Source organism: Canis lupus, chromosome 11 (genome assembly GCF_003254725.2).
Source record: "Canis lupus dingo isolate Sandy chromosome 11, ASM325472v2, whole genome shotgun sequence".
Taxonomy (NCBI): domain Eukaryota; kingdom Metazoa; phylum Chordata; class Mammalia; order Carnivora; family Canidae; genus Canis; species Canis lupus.
In genome coordinates, this window is record NC_064253.1 from 9,583,788 (window position 1) to 9,600,570 (window position 16,783).

The 16,783-nt window shown below is 38.1% G+C and overlaps 2 protein-coding genes across 7 annotated transcripts in view; one reads left to right on the forward strand and one right to left on the reverse strand.

The window, feature by feature from the left end:
• Window positions 1–16,783, forward strand: part of LOC112650210 (uncharacterized) — a 502,480-nt gene that overhangs the window by 14,853 nt on the left and 470,844 nt on the right. The window lies entirely within an intron of this gene.
• On the reverse strand, window positions 2,329–4,591 carry LOC112650061 (heat shock cognate 71 kDa protein-like). Its single transcript, XM_035697320.2, has one exon. It carries the CDS (start codon window positions 4,499–4,501, stop codon window positions 2,561–2,563), a length of 1,941 nt encoding a protein of 646 aa, XP_035553213.1. The 5' UTR covers window positions 4,502–4,591; the 3' UTR covers window positions 2,329–2,560.

Genomic DNA, 16,783 nt, shown 5'->3' on the forward strand with positions numbered 1-16,783 from the left:
AAAAAAATTAAAATGTTCTTTATAGTTCACAAAACTATATAAGAGAAAGGAAATTAAAATAGTTCAACTTTCAAATGGTGGTCTATCATTTTTAGCTTTGCACTTCTGAAGTCATTAAAGCTTGAAACTGCTGGCTGACTTTTGGGATATATATACGTATATATGTATACATACAAGTGTGTATATATATATATATTTTAATGAACCCCTTGGTTTCTATGATATTTAAAATAATTTTTAGAAAGTTTCAAGTTATTGATGATTTTCTTGAAGCTTTTATTTATTCATGAGACATACAGAGAGGCAGAGACATAGGTAGAGGGAGAAGCAGGCTCTCTGCGTGGAGCCCAATGTGGGACTCAATCACCCGACCTGGGATCATGCCCTGAGTGGAAGGCAGATGCTCAACCACTGAGCCACCCAGGCGTCCCAATAAATAAAATCTTAAGAAAAGATGTGCCTTTGTATAACCCCCTTCCTCGTCACTTGCTTCTTGCCAATACAACATGGTAAAGGTGATGAGACAGTCACTCTCTTAATTAGTTATGTTGCATGGCAATGGTAATGCATCGCCTCTATCAGAATTATGTCACATTAAACAGGACTCTGTGTCTGCCGAGTGCAGGGGAAGCTGCTCACGCTGGCTTTGAAGTAAGTTGCCCTGTTGTAAGGGGCACTGTGAGCGAGCCCCACAACCAGCAGCTGCAGGACCGGCTACTTGTTCAGACTAGACCCTGGCTGACCAACCACAAGCAAGGGAGACCGCAGACCTCTGTCTCCAAGAAACTGAATTTTGAAACTAACCCTTGAGCTTGAAAAGGGACCCTGAGCCCAGGGAGGAGAGTAGCCCAGCCAATGCTAGACAGGAGTCCTAGGAGACGCAGGAAAGTGGACCCAGTTTAGCTTGGTCCAAAATGAGATAATAAATGTGTGTTAAGTTGCTAAATTCATGGTAATTTATAATCAGCAATAAACAATTAATACAGGGGGATTCCTGGGTGGCTCAGCAGTTTAGTGCCTGCCTTTGGCCCAGGGTGTGATCCTGGAGTCCGGGGATCGAGTCCCACATTGGGCTCCTGCATGGAGCCTGCTTCTCTCTCAGCCTGTCTCTGCCTCTCTCTCTGTGTCTCTCATGAAAAAAAAAATCTTTAAAAAAATTAATACAGTATATATAAGCTTTCTGCTCTGTTCCATAAACAATACTTCAAGTTCTTCCCTATGTCATTATGTTTTTAAATAAGCTTCTAATTAGTCATAAGACATTCAAACATACAGAAGTATAATACAAACAAGATGAACTCAGAGAGGGAGACAAACCATGTGAGACTCTTAACCATAGGAAACAAACTGAGGGTCGCTGGAGGGGAGTTGGTGGGGGCATGGGGTAACTGGGTGATGGGCATTAAGGAGGGCGTGCGATGTGATGAGCAGTGGGTATTATGTAATACTAATGCATCACTGAACTCTACCTCTGAATCTAATAATACACTGCATATTAATTGAAATTAAAAAGTTTTTAAAGAAATATCATACATTATCCTACCATGTTATTATTGTTGAACATACAGGTTGTTTTACATTTTGCTTTTGTAAACAATGCCCCAGTGAGTATCCTCAAGTATAAATTGTTTTCTATGCTGTGTTAGTTTTGTAAGAGATTTGAAAGAGTAGAAATGCTCTATGGGCAGGAACACATCAAGGATGTTGATAGTCTCAAAGTGCCGTCCAAAAAAGTTGTACCAATTTATATGCCTTGTAATAGTATAAGGAAGCTTACAATGTACAACCTCACCAATAATCCAAATATATATATAAATGTATATGTATCATATATATGTACATAATTTTATTACTATCATTTTAATTGCACAGAACATGTACATGAGCTTAACACTAAATTGTGTTTCTTTGATCACTATTGGTCTTGAACAAGTATTTAATATGTTGTCTGGATGATACTTATTTTATCTTCTAAAGGGAACAGTTTAGTAAAATAAGAGCTAAGTACAAAGATCTCCATAAATTCCATCCTCACACATGCATACTCACCTCTATCATGCATGATATGTATGTACATGCATACATACCACTATCACCATCCCCACCATAGTAGGAGGGCACTCATTACTATCTATTAACCTACACGAGCCAATCACAGCCATCCTAAGGCTATCCTTTGCTTTAGGGCTTACTCGTGTGTTGGGTTACTAGGGTCTCTATATATTTAGGACATTGCATATTGGGGGTGGTTGTTTTATTTTCGTTTTCATTCCTTTTCTTAATTAACAGCTCTTTGACTTTATTTTTATTTTTATTTTTTTTTGGTGCCAATTTTAAATACAGTTTTATTTAAGACATTGCATTTTCCACTTAACAATACAGTGCTTATAAAGTGCAATGTTTATTTCCTTTCCCTCTGCACATATTCCATATTCAAGTATCAAGAATGCCCAGTATATTTACTATATAGCAGCTTCGACTTTAAAACTGCCATGGAATTTGCTACAAATTTGGGTCCTTCAAATGTGTGGAACAATGCTAGACCTGTCATCAGGTTGGCTTAATCAACCTCTTCAATGGTAGGCCCAGAGGAGGCACCACCAGAGGGAGGAGCTCCACCACCAGGAAAGCCTCCAGGCATTCCTCCTGGCATGCCTCCTGCACTCTGGTATAGCTTCGTAATGATGGGATTGCAGACTTTCTCCAGCTCTTTCTGCTGATGTTCAAATTCTTCCTTCTCTGCAGTCTGGTTCTTATCGAGCCAGTTGATGATTTCATTGCACTTGTCAAGAATTTTCTGTTTGTCTTCATCATTGATTTTGCCCTGAAGTTTTTCATCTTCAACAGTTGCTTTCATGTTGAAAGCATAAGACTCAAGTGAATTCTTGGAAGACACCTTGTCTCTCTGCTTCTCATCTTCGGCTTTGTACTTCTCAGCTTCCTGGACCATGCACTCAATGTCCTCCTTGCTCAAGCGGCCCTTGTCATTAGTGATGGTAATCTTATTCTCTTTTCCTGTGCTCTTATCCACAGCAGACACATTGAGGATACCATTTGCATCAATATCAAAAGTGACTTCAATCTGAGGAACGCCACGAGGAGCAGGAGGTATGCCTGTGAGTTCAAACTTGCCAAGTAGGTTGTTATCCTTGGTCATAGCATGCTCACCTTCATAGACCTGAATAAGCACACCAGGCTGGTTGTCAGAGTAGGTAGTAAAGGTTTGTGTCTGTTTTGTAGGAATGGTAGTATTGCGCTTGATGAGCACAGTCATGACTCCTCCAGCAGTTTCAATACCAAGTGAAAGTGGGGTGACATCCAATAGCAGCAAATCTTGAACATTTTCAGATTTGTCACCAGAAAGAATGGCTGCCTGGACAGCTGCACCATAAGCAATGGCCTCATCAGGGTTGATGCTCTTATTCAGTTCCTTTCCATTGAAGAAATCTTGCAGAAGTTTCTGAATCTTGAGGATACGGGTAAAACCACCCACCAGGACAATGTCATGGATCTGAGACTTGTCCAGCTTGGCATCTCGAAGAGCTTTCTCTACAGGGTCCAGGGTGCCACGGAAGAGGTCAGCATTTAATTCTTCAAACTGGGCACGAGTAATAGAGGTATAGAAGTCGATTCCTTCATACAGAGAATCAATCTCAATACTGGCCTGGGTGCTGGAAGAAAGTGTACGCTTAGCCCGTTCACATGCAGCACGGAGACGGCGGACAGCCCTCTTGTTTTCGCTGATGTCCTTCTTGTGTTTGCGCTTGAATTCTGCAATAAAATGGTTGACCATTCTGTTGTCAAAGTCTTCTCCACCTAAGTGGGTGTCTCCAGCTGTGGACTTGACCTCAAAGATCCCATCTTCAATAGTAAGGATGGACACATCAAAAGTGCCACCTCCTAAATCAAAGATCAACACGTTCCTTTCAGCTCCAACCTTCTTGTCTAAGCCATAAGCAATAGCAGCAGCAGTTGGCTCATTGATAATTCGAAGTACATTAAGACCGGCAATAGTTCCAGCATCTTTGGTAGCCTGACGCTGAGAGTCATTGAAGTATGCAGGTACCGTGACAACTGCATTGGTAACAGTCTTCCCAAGGTAGGCCTCTGCAATTTCCTTCATCTTCGTCAGGACCATAGAGGACACCTCCTCTGGATAGAAACTTTTGGTCTCCCCCTTGTACTCTACTTGAACTTTAGGCCTGCCAGCATCATTCACCACCATGAAAGGCCAATGCTTCATATCAGATTGGACGACAGCATCATCAAATCTACGTCCAATCAGCCGCTTGGCATCGAAAACCGTGTTGGTGGGGTTCATCGCAACTTGATTCTTCGCAGCATCACCGATCAATCGTTCGGTGTCCGTGAAGGCGACATAACTTGGGGTGGTTCGGTTTCCCTGATCATTGGCAATTATTTCCACTTTCCCGTGCTGGAAGACACCCACGCAGGAGTAGGTGGTGCCAAGATCGATCCCGACTGCAGGTCCCTTAGACATAATTGCTTCTGTGTGGGCCGGGCTCGGCTCGCGGAGACAACAGCCGTCTGCAGATCTGGCGCCACGTTCAATGAGACCCGCTCTTTGACTTTAATGTGTAGTATTTTAATCATTTCTTCATAATTTCATACTTCTGTCTTAACAAGGTCACTATTCAACTTGAAAGTAATTGTTCACAGATATATTTGATAAATTAATGAGAACTTTAATAAGCATTAGGCTTGAATGCTCTCAACTTTTTTTTTATTTAGTGCTCTGGACTGTTTTGGAAAGTGGTAGACATTTTTAGCGTTTGAGTTTTTAAAACATGATTTTTTTCTCCCCACAGATAACTAATTTTGAATTTTTCCCCATTGGTTTTGTATATATGTATTCATGTATTTTATACATATGTATATATATATATTCATACATGTAATTATATAAAATTATGTCCATATAATTTATATATATGAATTTTAATAATCCATTAAAAATTCATATATCAGGGCTACACTCCCTGTATTATATATTTTTTTTAATTTTTTATTTATTTATGATAGTCACAGAGAGAGAGAGAGGCAGAGACACAGGCAGAGGGAGAAGCAGGCTCCATGCACCGGGAGCCCGACGTGGGATTCGATCCCGGGTCTCCAGGATCGCGCCCTGGGCCAAAGGCAGGCGCCAAACCGCTGCGCCACCCAGGGATCCCCTATATTTTTATTATATGCTCTACAATCTAACTGACAAGTCCCTTTTTCCTCTTTTTTTCATGTTGTTAGCTGCTTGCTGTTTTATCCTTTCAGAAAAACTTCAGAATTATTTCATTAAAATCAAATGAAAATGGACTTGAGATTTTGGCTGAGATTACATTATTTTGGCAACATGCATGATAATTATTCGTTGTTTAAAATAGAGGTCTTTTACTAAATTGAACAATCTCCTTCAATTTCAAGTTTTCTAAGATGTTGAATGCCATTTTTAGCATCTTCTGAGATTATTTGCAGAATAGATCTACAGGTGTGATGTAGTTTATTAAATAAACCAAAGTGATTTATTCTTCTCTATCACAGGATATTTCAAACTGGGTTTGGCATGCTAGAGAGAAAAGTCAGGAGTGGGAGTATTCAACTGGTGTTAGTTCTAGAAGCCTGCTTAAGGCAGAATGTTTCTTTTAGTTGCCCAGGTGGCCTAGCTGGCTATGTGTCTGACTCTTGGTTTTGGCTCAGGTCATGATCTCAGGGATGTAAGATTGAGCCCAGGACAAGTTCCATGCTCACCAAAGAGTCTTCTTGAGACTCTTTCTTCCCATCCCTCTGCCCCTCCCGCTGTGCTTTCTCTCTCTAGAATAAATAGGTAAATTTTTGAAAGAGAAAATACCAGAATGTTTCTTTCATCTGTTTTAGGTATCTATTTTAGGGGTTTTCTTATTTGAAAATCTGTGTTTCATGCTTTGTTTGTCTCAAGAAGTAGACTAAAATGATTAGTTTGGTTATTTGAGTGTTGCCAACTTCTTAAAATAAACTTTGTAACTTTTAAAGTTATTGCCAGTATTGAAACAATCTACCTAATATGAGAATTCCTGCTGCTTTAAAGTTGGAAGAGACTAGTAGATATTTCAGCAGCATTTCAGAAAAATCCTCTGCCTTTGAAATACTCAAGGTATAATTTAAATGTAAATCTGTCAATGTATTTCAATGATTTCATTATATATTTTGTGTTCCTCAAATGACCCATTGACATTTAAGAAATATGAATACAAAATCAGATATTCAATTCTCCTATCTGCTTGTTAAAACCACCCTTTCAGTTCTAATTATAGTAATTTTTATTCTCTTCTACAGAGCAAACAATCAAGAGAGCAAAAACGCAACATCTGGAATAAAATAAAATATCTACAAACCATCTATCTGATAAGACATTCATCTTCAGAATACAGAAGGAAATCCTACAATCATACAATCAGTAACAAACAAAGATGGTAACCTAATTAAAAAATGGGCCAAAGACGTCATAGTCATCTTTCCAAAAAAAGACAAATGGTCGACACATCTATTATGAAAAAATGTTCAGCATCACTAATCAAAACCAGTCTGAAATATCATTTGTCCAGCAGGGAGGCTATTATTAATAAAAAATGTGGCAAGTATGTGGAGAAATTAGAATTGTTGTGCCCTGTTAGTAGAAACACAAAGGGGTACAACATCTATGGAAAACAGTGTGCAAGTTCCTCAAAAAATTTAAATTAGAACTACCATATGACATAGGAATCCCATTTCTGGATACATACCCAAAACAAGTGAGTAAGGATCTCATAAAGACTTTAGGGCTCCCATGTTCATTGCAGTACTATTCACATAGCCAAGATGTGGAAAAATCTCAATGTCTACTGGCACCTGAATGGATAAATAAAATGAGATATGGATTCTGGTATAAGATGGTGACACGAAGATTCTGCAATCATCTTTTCCCAAAGATATACTCAAGCTATAGCTATATATGAAACAATTTTATTAGGGAAAGTGGGATGGAAACCCAAACATCAAAACTAGATGAGTGACTCCTGCACATTAGGCCAACAAGAAAAAAAAATGTATATCAAAGGAGGTAGGAGAGGCAGAAATATAACCTTGCCACCAATTCCACTCTTGGCATAGCAATCTACAATGACGATCGAACTCAGTCTGGAACTTCTCCCTGAGATGAAAGGTTTGATTTCCAAACCCAGCATCCCAACTTTTAAGACTTACGCTGAGAAACAAGTGTCCAAGACATCTAGCTTTGAAAACTAATGGGGCTCACATCATGAGATCCACCAGCTATAGCGAAGTGAGATATAGCTCTACAAGTACCTCACACTCACAATGACACACCCTAGATCCAAAGTAAGCAGCAGCTAATGACAAGGCAACCAAATGTTTAATTTTACATTAAATAGGCTCATTTGCTTATCTTAAAGCAACAGAGAGGCAGGCATCTAATGTAACACACATATAGGGGCATCCTGGCACACTTTCCAGGGCACAGCAAGAGGTAATAGATCCAGGAGCTCAGTTTTTCTATGAAAGAGGCCTGTTAACTTATCTTCATAGCTGGGACCTGAGGTGCAGGCTTCTAATTAAACACATAACTAAAGGCTAACCATAATCCTTTCCAGAGATCTCAGTGGGTAGGGGCTTCTTTACACTCTCCTTGTGCCATGCTTTAGTACAACAGGGTCTCCTGGGAGGGAGCATTGGTATGCATCTGGCTCCTCCTTTTGTGTATCTGGTGTGCAATTGTAACAGCTTACTCCTAGGGGATACTTCTTAATCACCTGAGTCTGGTGGTCAGGGAGCTTATGCTTGTGGTCCCTGTATTTATCTGCATATTATTAAAGCTGCTCCTGAGGTTCTGGCTTCAGATAAGCTTGAATCAAGGTGCTGAATGAAATCCCCTCATTTGTGACAAGGACAGGTCTTGGCAAGCCATCAACTACTGGGAGCCATGAAAAACCAAATAAAGCTGGTCTGACAAATGCAAAGGTGTGAAAGTCAACCAAGTTAAAGGGCATGGCTGAATGATTAGTTCGTCTTCTGCAGGAGGCCACTCCGCCACATCAGGGAGAGGAGAGACAGAACCAACATAGTGAGGCAATGAAAATGAAGAAACAGAGGAATATGGTGCAAGTGAAAGAAGAAGGTGAAACAGAAAAAATCTTTAACAAAACAGATATAAGTGATTTACTTGAAAAAAGTCCAAAATAATGTTCATAAACACGCTTGTTGTAGTCAGGTAAAGAATACGCTAACACAGAACATCAACAAGAGAAAATACAAGATAGTACCAAATATATATGAACGGTAGTAGATAATAACTTTTGAAATTAGTATTTAAGTTAAAAAGATTAGTAAAAATAACTACAACTACAATCATTACTTAATGGATATAAAGATAAAGATATCAAATACAACATGAAAAACATAAAATATGATGGGAGTAAGAGTAAAAATGTAGAGTTTTGAAGGCATCCAAAGCATCAGTTTAAAATAGGTTATTATATATTTAAGTAATTCTAGGTAAGTCTTAAGGCAAACCCAAAGCAAAAACTTTACATGTATTTATAACATTATAGTCACACTGCACATCTGATGTCCATTAAAGTATCATGATGGTTCCATATTCAAAATCCATCACTGTTTGCACAGCCACCATTCTGTTTCCAGCAGCTTATGACCTCTCCTGAATTTTAACACTAGCCTCCTACCCACTCATCTTGATTTTACCTTCTTGCAGCTGCCAAAATAATTCTTTTAAATCAGAAGTCAGATCAAGTCACTTCCTTGTTTAAAATTACCAATAATTCTCTTTTCCATCAGAGTCAATGTCAAAGACCTTCTAGTGATATCTAAGGTCTCACATGATGAAGCTGTGTAATTCTGATTCATCATATTCATGTCACTTACTACATTCTAGCCACACTGACTTCCTTGATATACCTTGAATAAAATAGGCAAGTCCCTGTTTAAGTCCTTATACTGAAAGCTTCTGGTGGCCTAGAATACTCTTCTCCCAGGAAGCTAATTCCTTCACCTCCTCTATCCTGGGCCCTGATCATTAGAAATACCACTGCTAGGGGAAGGGGAAGTAGAGAGAAAGCCTTACCTATGGGACTCAGGCTCCCTACTCTCATAAATTCCTCCCACTAGGCTGGTAAGTGCTAAGTAAAATTCAAGATCATCTAATGTGCAGATGCATGGGCATAGCCTCAAGCTAGGGGTAGAGCAGGAACAGAGAACCCTGGCTGGTTTTCTGCCAAAGCAACATCCATCATTATCTACAAGAAAACTCCAGAGGAACCCTCTCAAACAGAGACTTCTTTTTCCTCTTCCTTGCTTCTTTATGTCTTTACTTGCTGCTCTCAGCAAGATAAGGTGTCTTAAAAATTTCATCCATAGGGGAGAAGGATCCATGCAAGGCTTCAGCATCTGCACTACTGGGAGCTGGCCCCCTTTTCCAGGCTTGCCCACACTGGGAAGCTTTCTCCAGGGTCCAGCACAGCCCTCAGCATTTTTCCTCAATACTTACTATGGTTCATAGCCTTGTAATTGGATGCCATTCCCCTTTTACCTTCTGTAGGAATGCATTCTACAATTTCCTGCTAGACCACATTCAGTCTTTAACAATTTATTAAAAATTTTAGCTGATATTGTCCCCCTCATGTATTGTGCAGCCATGTCTTCCTCTCTTCTCTACTGTAGGTAAGTCTCTTTGAAGTTGCCTATCTTTCAATTTTAGATTAATTGTTTGCCCCGCCACATGACCTCATTGACAGGGTCAAGGAAAATTTTGACCTTGTATATTATCTGGCCTTTTTTTTTTGTTTTGTTTTGGTCGGGGTGAAACCAATGCTCTTTTCAGCTCTCTATAAGCTGGACTGACAGGATCTCACTTGGCCTTTTATTTTATCTAACAATTTGTTATGCTCCACGGTACAATTCTTCAAGCTTCTCTGTAGGACGAAATACAACATTCCTGTATTGCAAAGTGGGTCTGACTTTCTTCATTTCTATGCAAATTTATGAAAAAGATAACACATAGTCAGCTTAATGAGTCAAGTTTTCAATATTAATCAAAGTCACTTTCTTTTGGGGTATGAGATAATGAGCTTCTGTATAGATTTTCCAGTTTTGTTTTTTTTTTTTTCCAATTTCCTGGATTTTCAGTAATGTCAATTGTGAGCTTATCTATTTTAGGTCAGCCATATCCTATTTTTTATTCTCTTCTATTGGTTTTCCACTTTTTCCAGCACAAAAGCATTTTTATTCCCTAGCTTTATATCCCCAAGCAGTCTTGAGTTCTCTTCAAACTAAAATAGAGGCTTACTAGGAGGCATCTTAAAATTATTCCTGAGACTAACTAAAGCTGAAGTTCCTATCTTGACTCACCTGCAAAGGGAAAAAGCTACTTTATGACCTCTCAATTGTTTTAGTCTTTATCAGTCATGTTATTCTACAGTAAATCATCCCAAGTATCCGGCACCTTATATAATATAGAAAAGTCCTCATTCGTTACAACTTCTTAAAACTATATAAAAAAAGAGAAAGACTGTAATTTAAATAAAAATCCCTCATTAAAATCAAATTACAGATTGAAAATAGACTGTCTGGAGCAGTCAGGTTTTCTTTTCAGTATATTGATTTTTCTTACACACAGATCATGTTGTGCAGCTTGAATAGTACTTACAGTCTCAAAAGTTTAAGATTCACTTTCATAGTACTATCCTCGGCATCATGTAAGCACCACCCCAGTAAATTAGGGATCACTACAGAGGATTATCAATATATATTTACTTATGTTTACTATGCAGGGCTTGAAAATGCAATTTCTGCACATTTAGATTAGAGAATTCAAATCAAATCAGTAAGATTGATTCTCTGGCCTAAATTGTATATATATTAATTTCACATACATTTCTAAGGCAAATCAATGAATATACACTAAAGGATGATGTGGGGAGAAGGGGCTTCCAGCTCCTTATTACAGAAGAAAAGCATGTCTGTACCATTCTAGCTTTGTCTGTGTAGTTCTAGGTCATTTAATCAAACAGATTTAGATAATCCCATACATCAAAGGTCCCCACATCTAAGCCCTCTGAATGAGCCCCTAAAATAGATCTTGATTATTTAATTCTTGCAAATGGATTAACAGAAGATTGCATCTAAAATTTGGTCAATTTACAGAAGATTATGACTTACAAAATACATGTATCTGGCAAAAGAATCCATACCTATCACCCAAAGATCTGTAAACCTCTTTAAAAAATAAACATGTGGATGTGGCCTATTTCAGCATGATATGGCTATGTATATAGAAGATTTTTTCCATTTTTGAAACATAAAATAAAATACAGTTGTAGGGGCTTGTTTCCCTGGAAAATGTATCCTTGCACTCTTGGAATTCTGTTCAACCTCTTTTAGTGTTTATTCCACTCAAGAATCAAGTAGGAACATATTACAAGGGAGAGCTATAGTGTATTTTGATACTGAATTCTATGCTCTTGCTTTCTAAACAGACATCAATGATAAAATCACTCTGTACTCCATTGCATCCTATTGCCTCATCTTTTTTGTCTTTATATAATGTTCACAGTAAAGAGGGAAAAAAAAAGGTGGAATCTGTCCTATTTTCAAGTATGAGTTAGAGGGCACAAATATTGTCCTGTCTTTCCCATTTTAATTTTTTTTTCTAACAGCAACAGTCTCTAGTGACACATTCCACATGAAAGATGCCAAGAAGATAATTCTGTTCAAAAACAATTAAAAAAGCACACAGTTTTCAATAAAAGAGTTGTGCTTACATGATGAGACAGTTAACTGAATGCACATTATGGTGAAAATATGAGTACAGTTTTCAGCTTCTGAAGGCTGTCTTTAGCTATGATGTTCCAAGATTATTAATGTACTAATGTCCAAGGCAAACATTATATATGAGAATTTAAACTCTTGCATCATGTTCAAAAGACTAGTATGCCAGTTTAAGCTTGCTTAGAGTCAGCCATAACTGCAGAGGGGCCATAAAGAGAAAAGGGACACAGGTACTCTGCTGCCAAGATGCCCCAGTAGGATGCCGAGGTTCTACCCCAGGGGACAGCACTGTGGTCAAATAAACTCACATGACAATAACTAATCATCAGCCCAAGTCATCCTCAACTTCTTCCCATGTGTTCACCCTTAGACTTTACAATATCACCTCTGAAACCTACATAGCCAGATTTTTTACTCTATTTCTTTCCTCACTATCAGTAGATGGGATTATTGACCCATCAATTGGGTCAATAATATTATTGACCTTGATACATCCCCACCTATCTTAATTATATTAACTGTTTTGTATCATAATTAGAAGAAACCAGGGGGGCACCTGGGTGGCTCAGTGGTTGAGCATCTGCCTTCATTTTTTTTTTTTTTGGTATATTTTTTTATTGGAGTTCTATTTGCCAACATATAGTATAACACCCAGTGCTCATCCCGTCAAGTGCCCCCCTTAGGGCCTGTCACCCAGTCACCTGATCCCCCCGAGCGCCTCCCCTTCCATTACCCCTTGTTCATTTCCCGGGGTTAGGAGTTTCTCATGTTCTGTCACCCTCACTGATATTTCCCACTCATTTTCTCTCCTTTCCCCTATAATCCCTTTCATTATTTTTTATATTCCCCGAATGAATGAAACCATCTAATGTTTGTCCTTCTCTGATTGACTTACTTCACTCAGCATAATACCCTCCAATTCCATCCACAATGAAGCCAATGGTGGGTATTTGTCGTTTCTAATGGCTGAGGAATATTCCATTGTATACATAGACCACATCTTCTTTATCCATTCATCTGTCGATGGACACCGAGGCTCCTTCCACAGTGTGGCTATTGTGGACATTGCTGCTATAAACATTGGGGTGCAGGTGTCTCGGCTTTTCACTGCATCTGTATCTTTGGGGTAAATCTCCAGCAGTGCAATTGCTGGGTCATAGGGCAGATCTATTTTAACTCTTTGAGGAACCTCAACACAGTTTTCCAGAGTGGCTGTAGCAGTTCACATTCCCACCAGCAGTGCAAGAGGGTTCTCCTTTCTCCACATCCTCTCCAATATTTGTTGTTTCCTGTCTTGTTAATTTTCCCCATTCTCACTGGTGTGAGGGGATATCTCATTGTGGTTTTGATTTGTATTTCCCTGATGGGAAGGGATGCGGAGCATTTTCTCATGTGCATGTTGGCCATGTCTATGTCTTCTTTGGTGAACTTTCTGTTCATGTCTTTTGCCCATTTCATGATTGGATTGTTTGTTTCTTTGGTGTTGAGTTTAATAAGTTCTTTATAGATCTTGGATACTAGTCCTTTATCTGATATGTCATTTGCAAATATCTTCTCCCATTCTGTAGGTTGTCTTTTAGTTTTGTTGACTGTTTCTTTTGCTTCTGTGCAGAAATTTTTATCTTGATTAAGCCCTAAGAGTCCATTTTTGCTTTTGTTTCCCTTGCCTTCATAGATGCATCTTGCAAGAAGTTGCTGTTGACAAGTTCAGAAAGGGTGTTGCCTGTGGTCTCCTCTAGGATTTTGATGGATTCTTGTCTCACATTTAGATCTTTCATCCATTTTCAGTTTATCTTTGTGCATGGTGTAAGAGAATGGTCTAGTTTCATTCTTCTGCATGTGGCTAATTTTCCCAGTACCATTTATTGAAGAGACTGTCTTTTTTCCAGTGGATAGTCTTTCCTGCTTTGTCAAAAACTAGTTGACCACAGAGTTGAGGGCCCATTTCTGGGTTCTCTATTCTGTTCCATTGATCTATGTGTCTGTCTTTGTGCCAGTACCACACTGTCGTGGTGATCACAGCTTTGTAGTACAACTTGAAATCCGGCATTGTGATGCCCCCAGATATGGTTTTCTTTATCAGTATTCCCTTGGCTATTTGGGGGTCTTTTCTGATTCCACACAAATCTTAAGATTATTTGTTCCAACTCTCTGAAGAAAGTTCATGGTATTTTGATAGGGATTGCATTGAACGTGTAACTTGCCCTGGGTAATTGACAGTTTCACAATATTAATTCTTCCAATCCATAAGCATGGAATATTGTTTCCATCTCTTTGTGTCTTCCTCAATTTCTTTCAGAAGTGTTCTGTAGTTTTCAGGGTATAGATCCTTTACCCCTTTTGTTAGGTTTATTTCTAGGTATCTTATGCTTTTGGGTGCAACTGTAAATGGAATTGATTCTTAATTTCTCTTTCTTCAATCTCATTGTTAGTGTATAGAAATGCCACTGATTTCTGGGCACTGATTTTGTATCTGAGCATCTGCTTTCAGATAAGGTCGTGATTCCAGGGTCTTGGGATCAAGTTCTGCATTGGGCTCCCTGCAGGGACCCTGCTTCTCCCTCTGCCTATGTTTCTGCCTCTCTCTTTGTGTCTCTCATGAAGAAATAAAATTTAAAAATAAAGAAACAAATAAGAGCCTAATAAGAGCCTTGAAATAAATTATTTTTCTTTCAAGTTCAATAATATGTGTGTATATATCATTTAGGCACAAATATACACGTATAGGTTTACTACAATAAATGAATAGCATATATATTATGTACAGAATATACATAGTACATGTCTTGTATAATGAAACATAATATATACAGTTATTATTATTGTATATTAATATATACTATGTATATTATATAACAAATTTAACACTGTACATGCACTATATAGTTCTACTAAACTACATATTTAAGATATTGTTAAACCAATTCTGCAAACCATCGTAGATTCATTCTTTCTAAATAAAGATAACATTCTAAATAAAACATAACATTTCTAAATAAAAATAACATTATTTTTTTCCATGGTATTTTTCTGCACATGGTACTCATTGTGGTAACTTCTATCACCTTTCCAAAGATGGTTATTCAAAACCAGGGATCCCTGGGTGGCTCAGCAGTTTAGTGCCTGCCTTCAGCCCAGGCATGACTCTGGAGTCCCAGGACCGAGTCCTGCATGGGGTTTCCTGCATGGAGCCTGCTTTTCCCTCTGCCTGTGTCTCTGCCTCTGTCTCCCTCTCTGTCTCTCATGAATAAATAAAATCTTTAAAAAACAGAATAAATGACAAAAAATCTTACATTGCAAATATATATATATAAGTATATATATTAATTGATATATGAGATAACAGAGGATCTAACAGAAATAATCATTTACTTACAAGAGAACAGCCATCGTTTTCCTATCACCACACTGTTGGGAGTATAGGCCCTTATATTACATCTAAAGTGTAAGAACCATATATTGAGGTATACGAAAAATAAATGCACCATTTAATTTTACAGAGAAACATATCAATATTTTGAAGAGAAAAATATCAATTTCCTTTAAAAGCATAAAGTATACCTGTGGACTTATTTATAGTTTTCAAAGCCTACATTTAAGTTCTACGATTCACTGGTCAATGTGTTAAGTTTCAGGTAGGCAATGATTAATGTTTTGTCCCTGTCCTCAAAGAGCACTTACTCTGGTGGGAAAAAACTGACATTACAACATAATTACAATTCAGTCTCAAGAGTGATACAGAAAAGGGTCAGAGAGAATGAGTTTAACAACTCTGAAGGAGTCAAGGAAGATTTACAAAAGGGATAAAACTTGTGCTTAAAGGTGGAAGGGGATTTTGAAATCCCCAGTTAGAAAAAGCAGAAAAGATATAGCAAATAAAAGATGGAGGTTTGACAGAGCAAGGCTACAATAGTTAAGAACCTGTTAGTTTCCACAACTGAAGAGAACAGATGGAAAAAGTTGCAAAAACTTATTAAAGCCTCTAAAAAAATCATTGTAAAATTACAGTAGTGGCGTTGGTTACCCTTGTATTAATTTTCAAGTTTATATGTGCAAAATGTTCAGGTTTTTTTTTGTTTCATATAATATGATGTGGCTTTCAGTTAGATGGCCTATACCAAATAAGGAAGTATCTCTTTATTCTTAAATTGCTAATATTTTCATTTAGAAATGTTACTAAATTCTTAAGCATCTATCAAGATGATCATATGAAGTTTCTCATCCTTTCCCTTCCGTGATACACTATATTAATAGATATCTAAAGATTGAGATAATCCTTATTATATTCCCCTGATAAAATATATTAATTTATAATTATCATTTCAAAGGTACATACTTATATATGTAAGTATTTATTTAGGATTTTTGTCTAAGTTCATAGTTTATTTAAACTTTTTATTTTTCTATCTAGTTTTGTCGGATCCTGGTAAGAATGAGAGAAGGCACCTTGGAAGCAGATCCTCTATCCGAGCTCATGCAACAAGCAACTTGTGAATCAGAAAGGAATCAAAACCACAATGAGATACCTCTCACCAGTGAGAATGGGGAAAATTAACATGGCAGGAAACCACAAATGTTGGAGAGGAAGGAAACCACAAATGTTGGAGAGGATGTGGAGAAAGGGGAACCCTCCTGTACTGTTGGTGGGAATGTGAACTGGTGCAGCCACTCTGGAAAACTGTGTGGAGGTTCCTCAAAGAGTTAAAAATAGACCTGCCCTATGACCCAGCAATTGCACTGCTGGAGATTTACCCCAAAGATACAGATGCAGTGAAAAGCCGAGACACCTGCACCCCAATGTTTATAGCAGCAATGTCCACAATAGCCAAACTGTGGAAGGAGCCTTGGTGTCCATCGACAGATGAATGGATAAAGAAGATGTGGTCTATGTATACAATGGAATATTACTCAGCCATTAGAAACGACAAATACCCATCATTTGCTTTGATGTGGATGG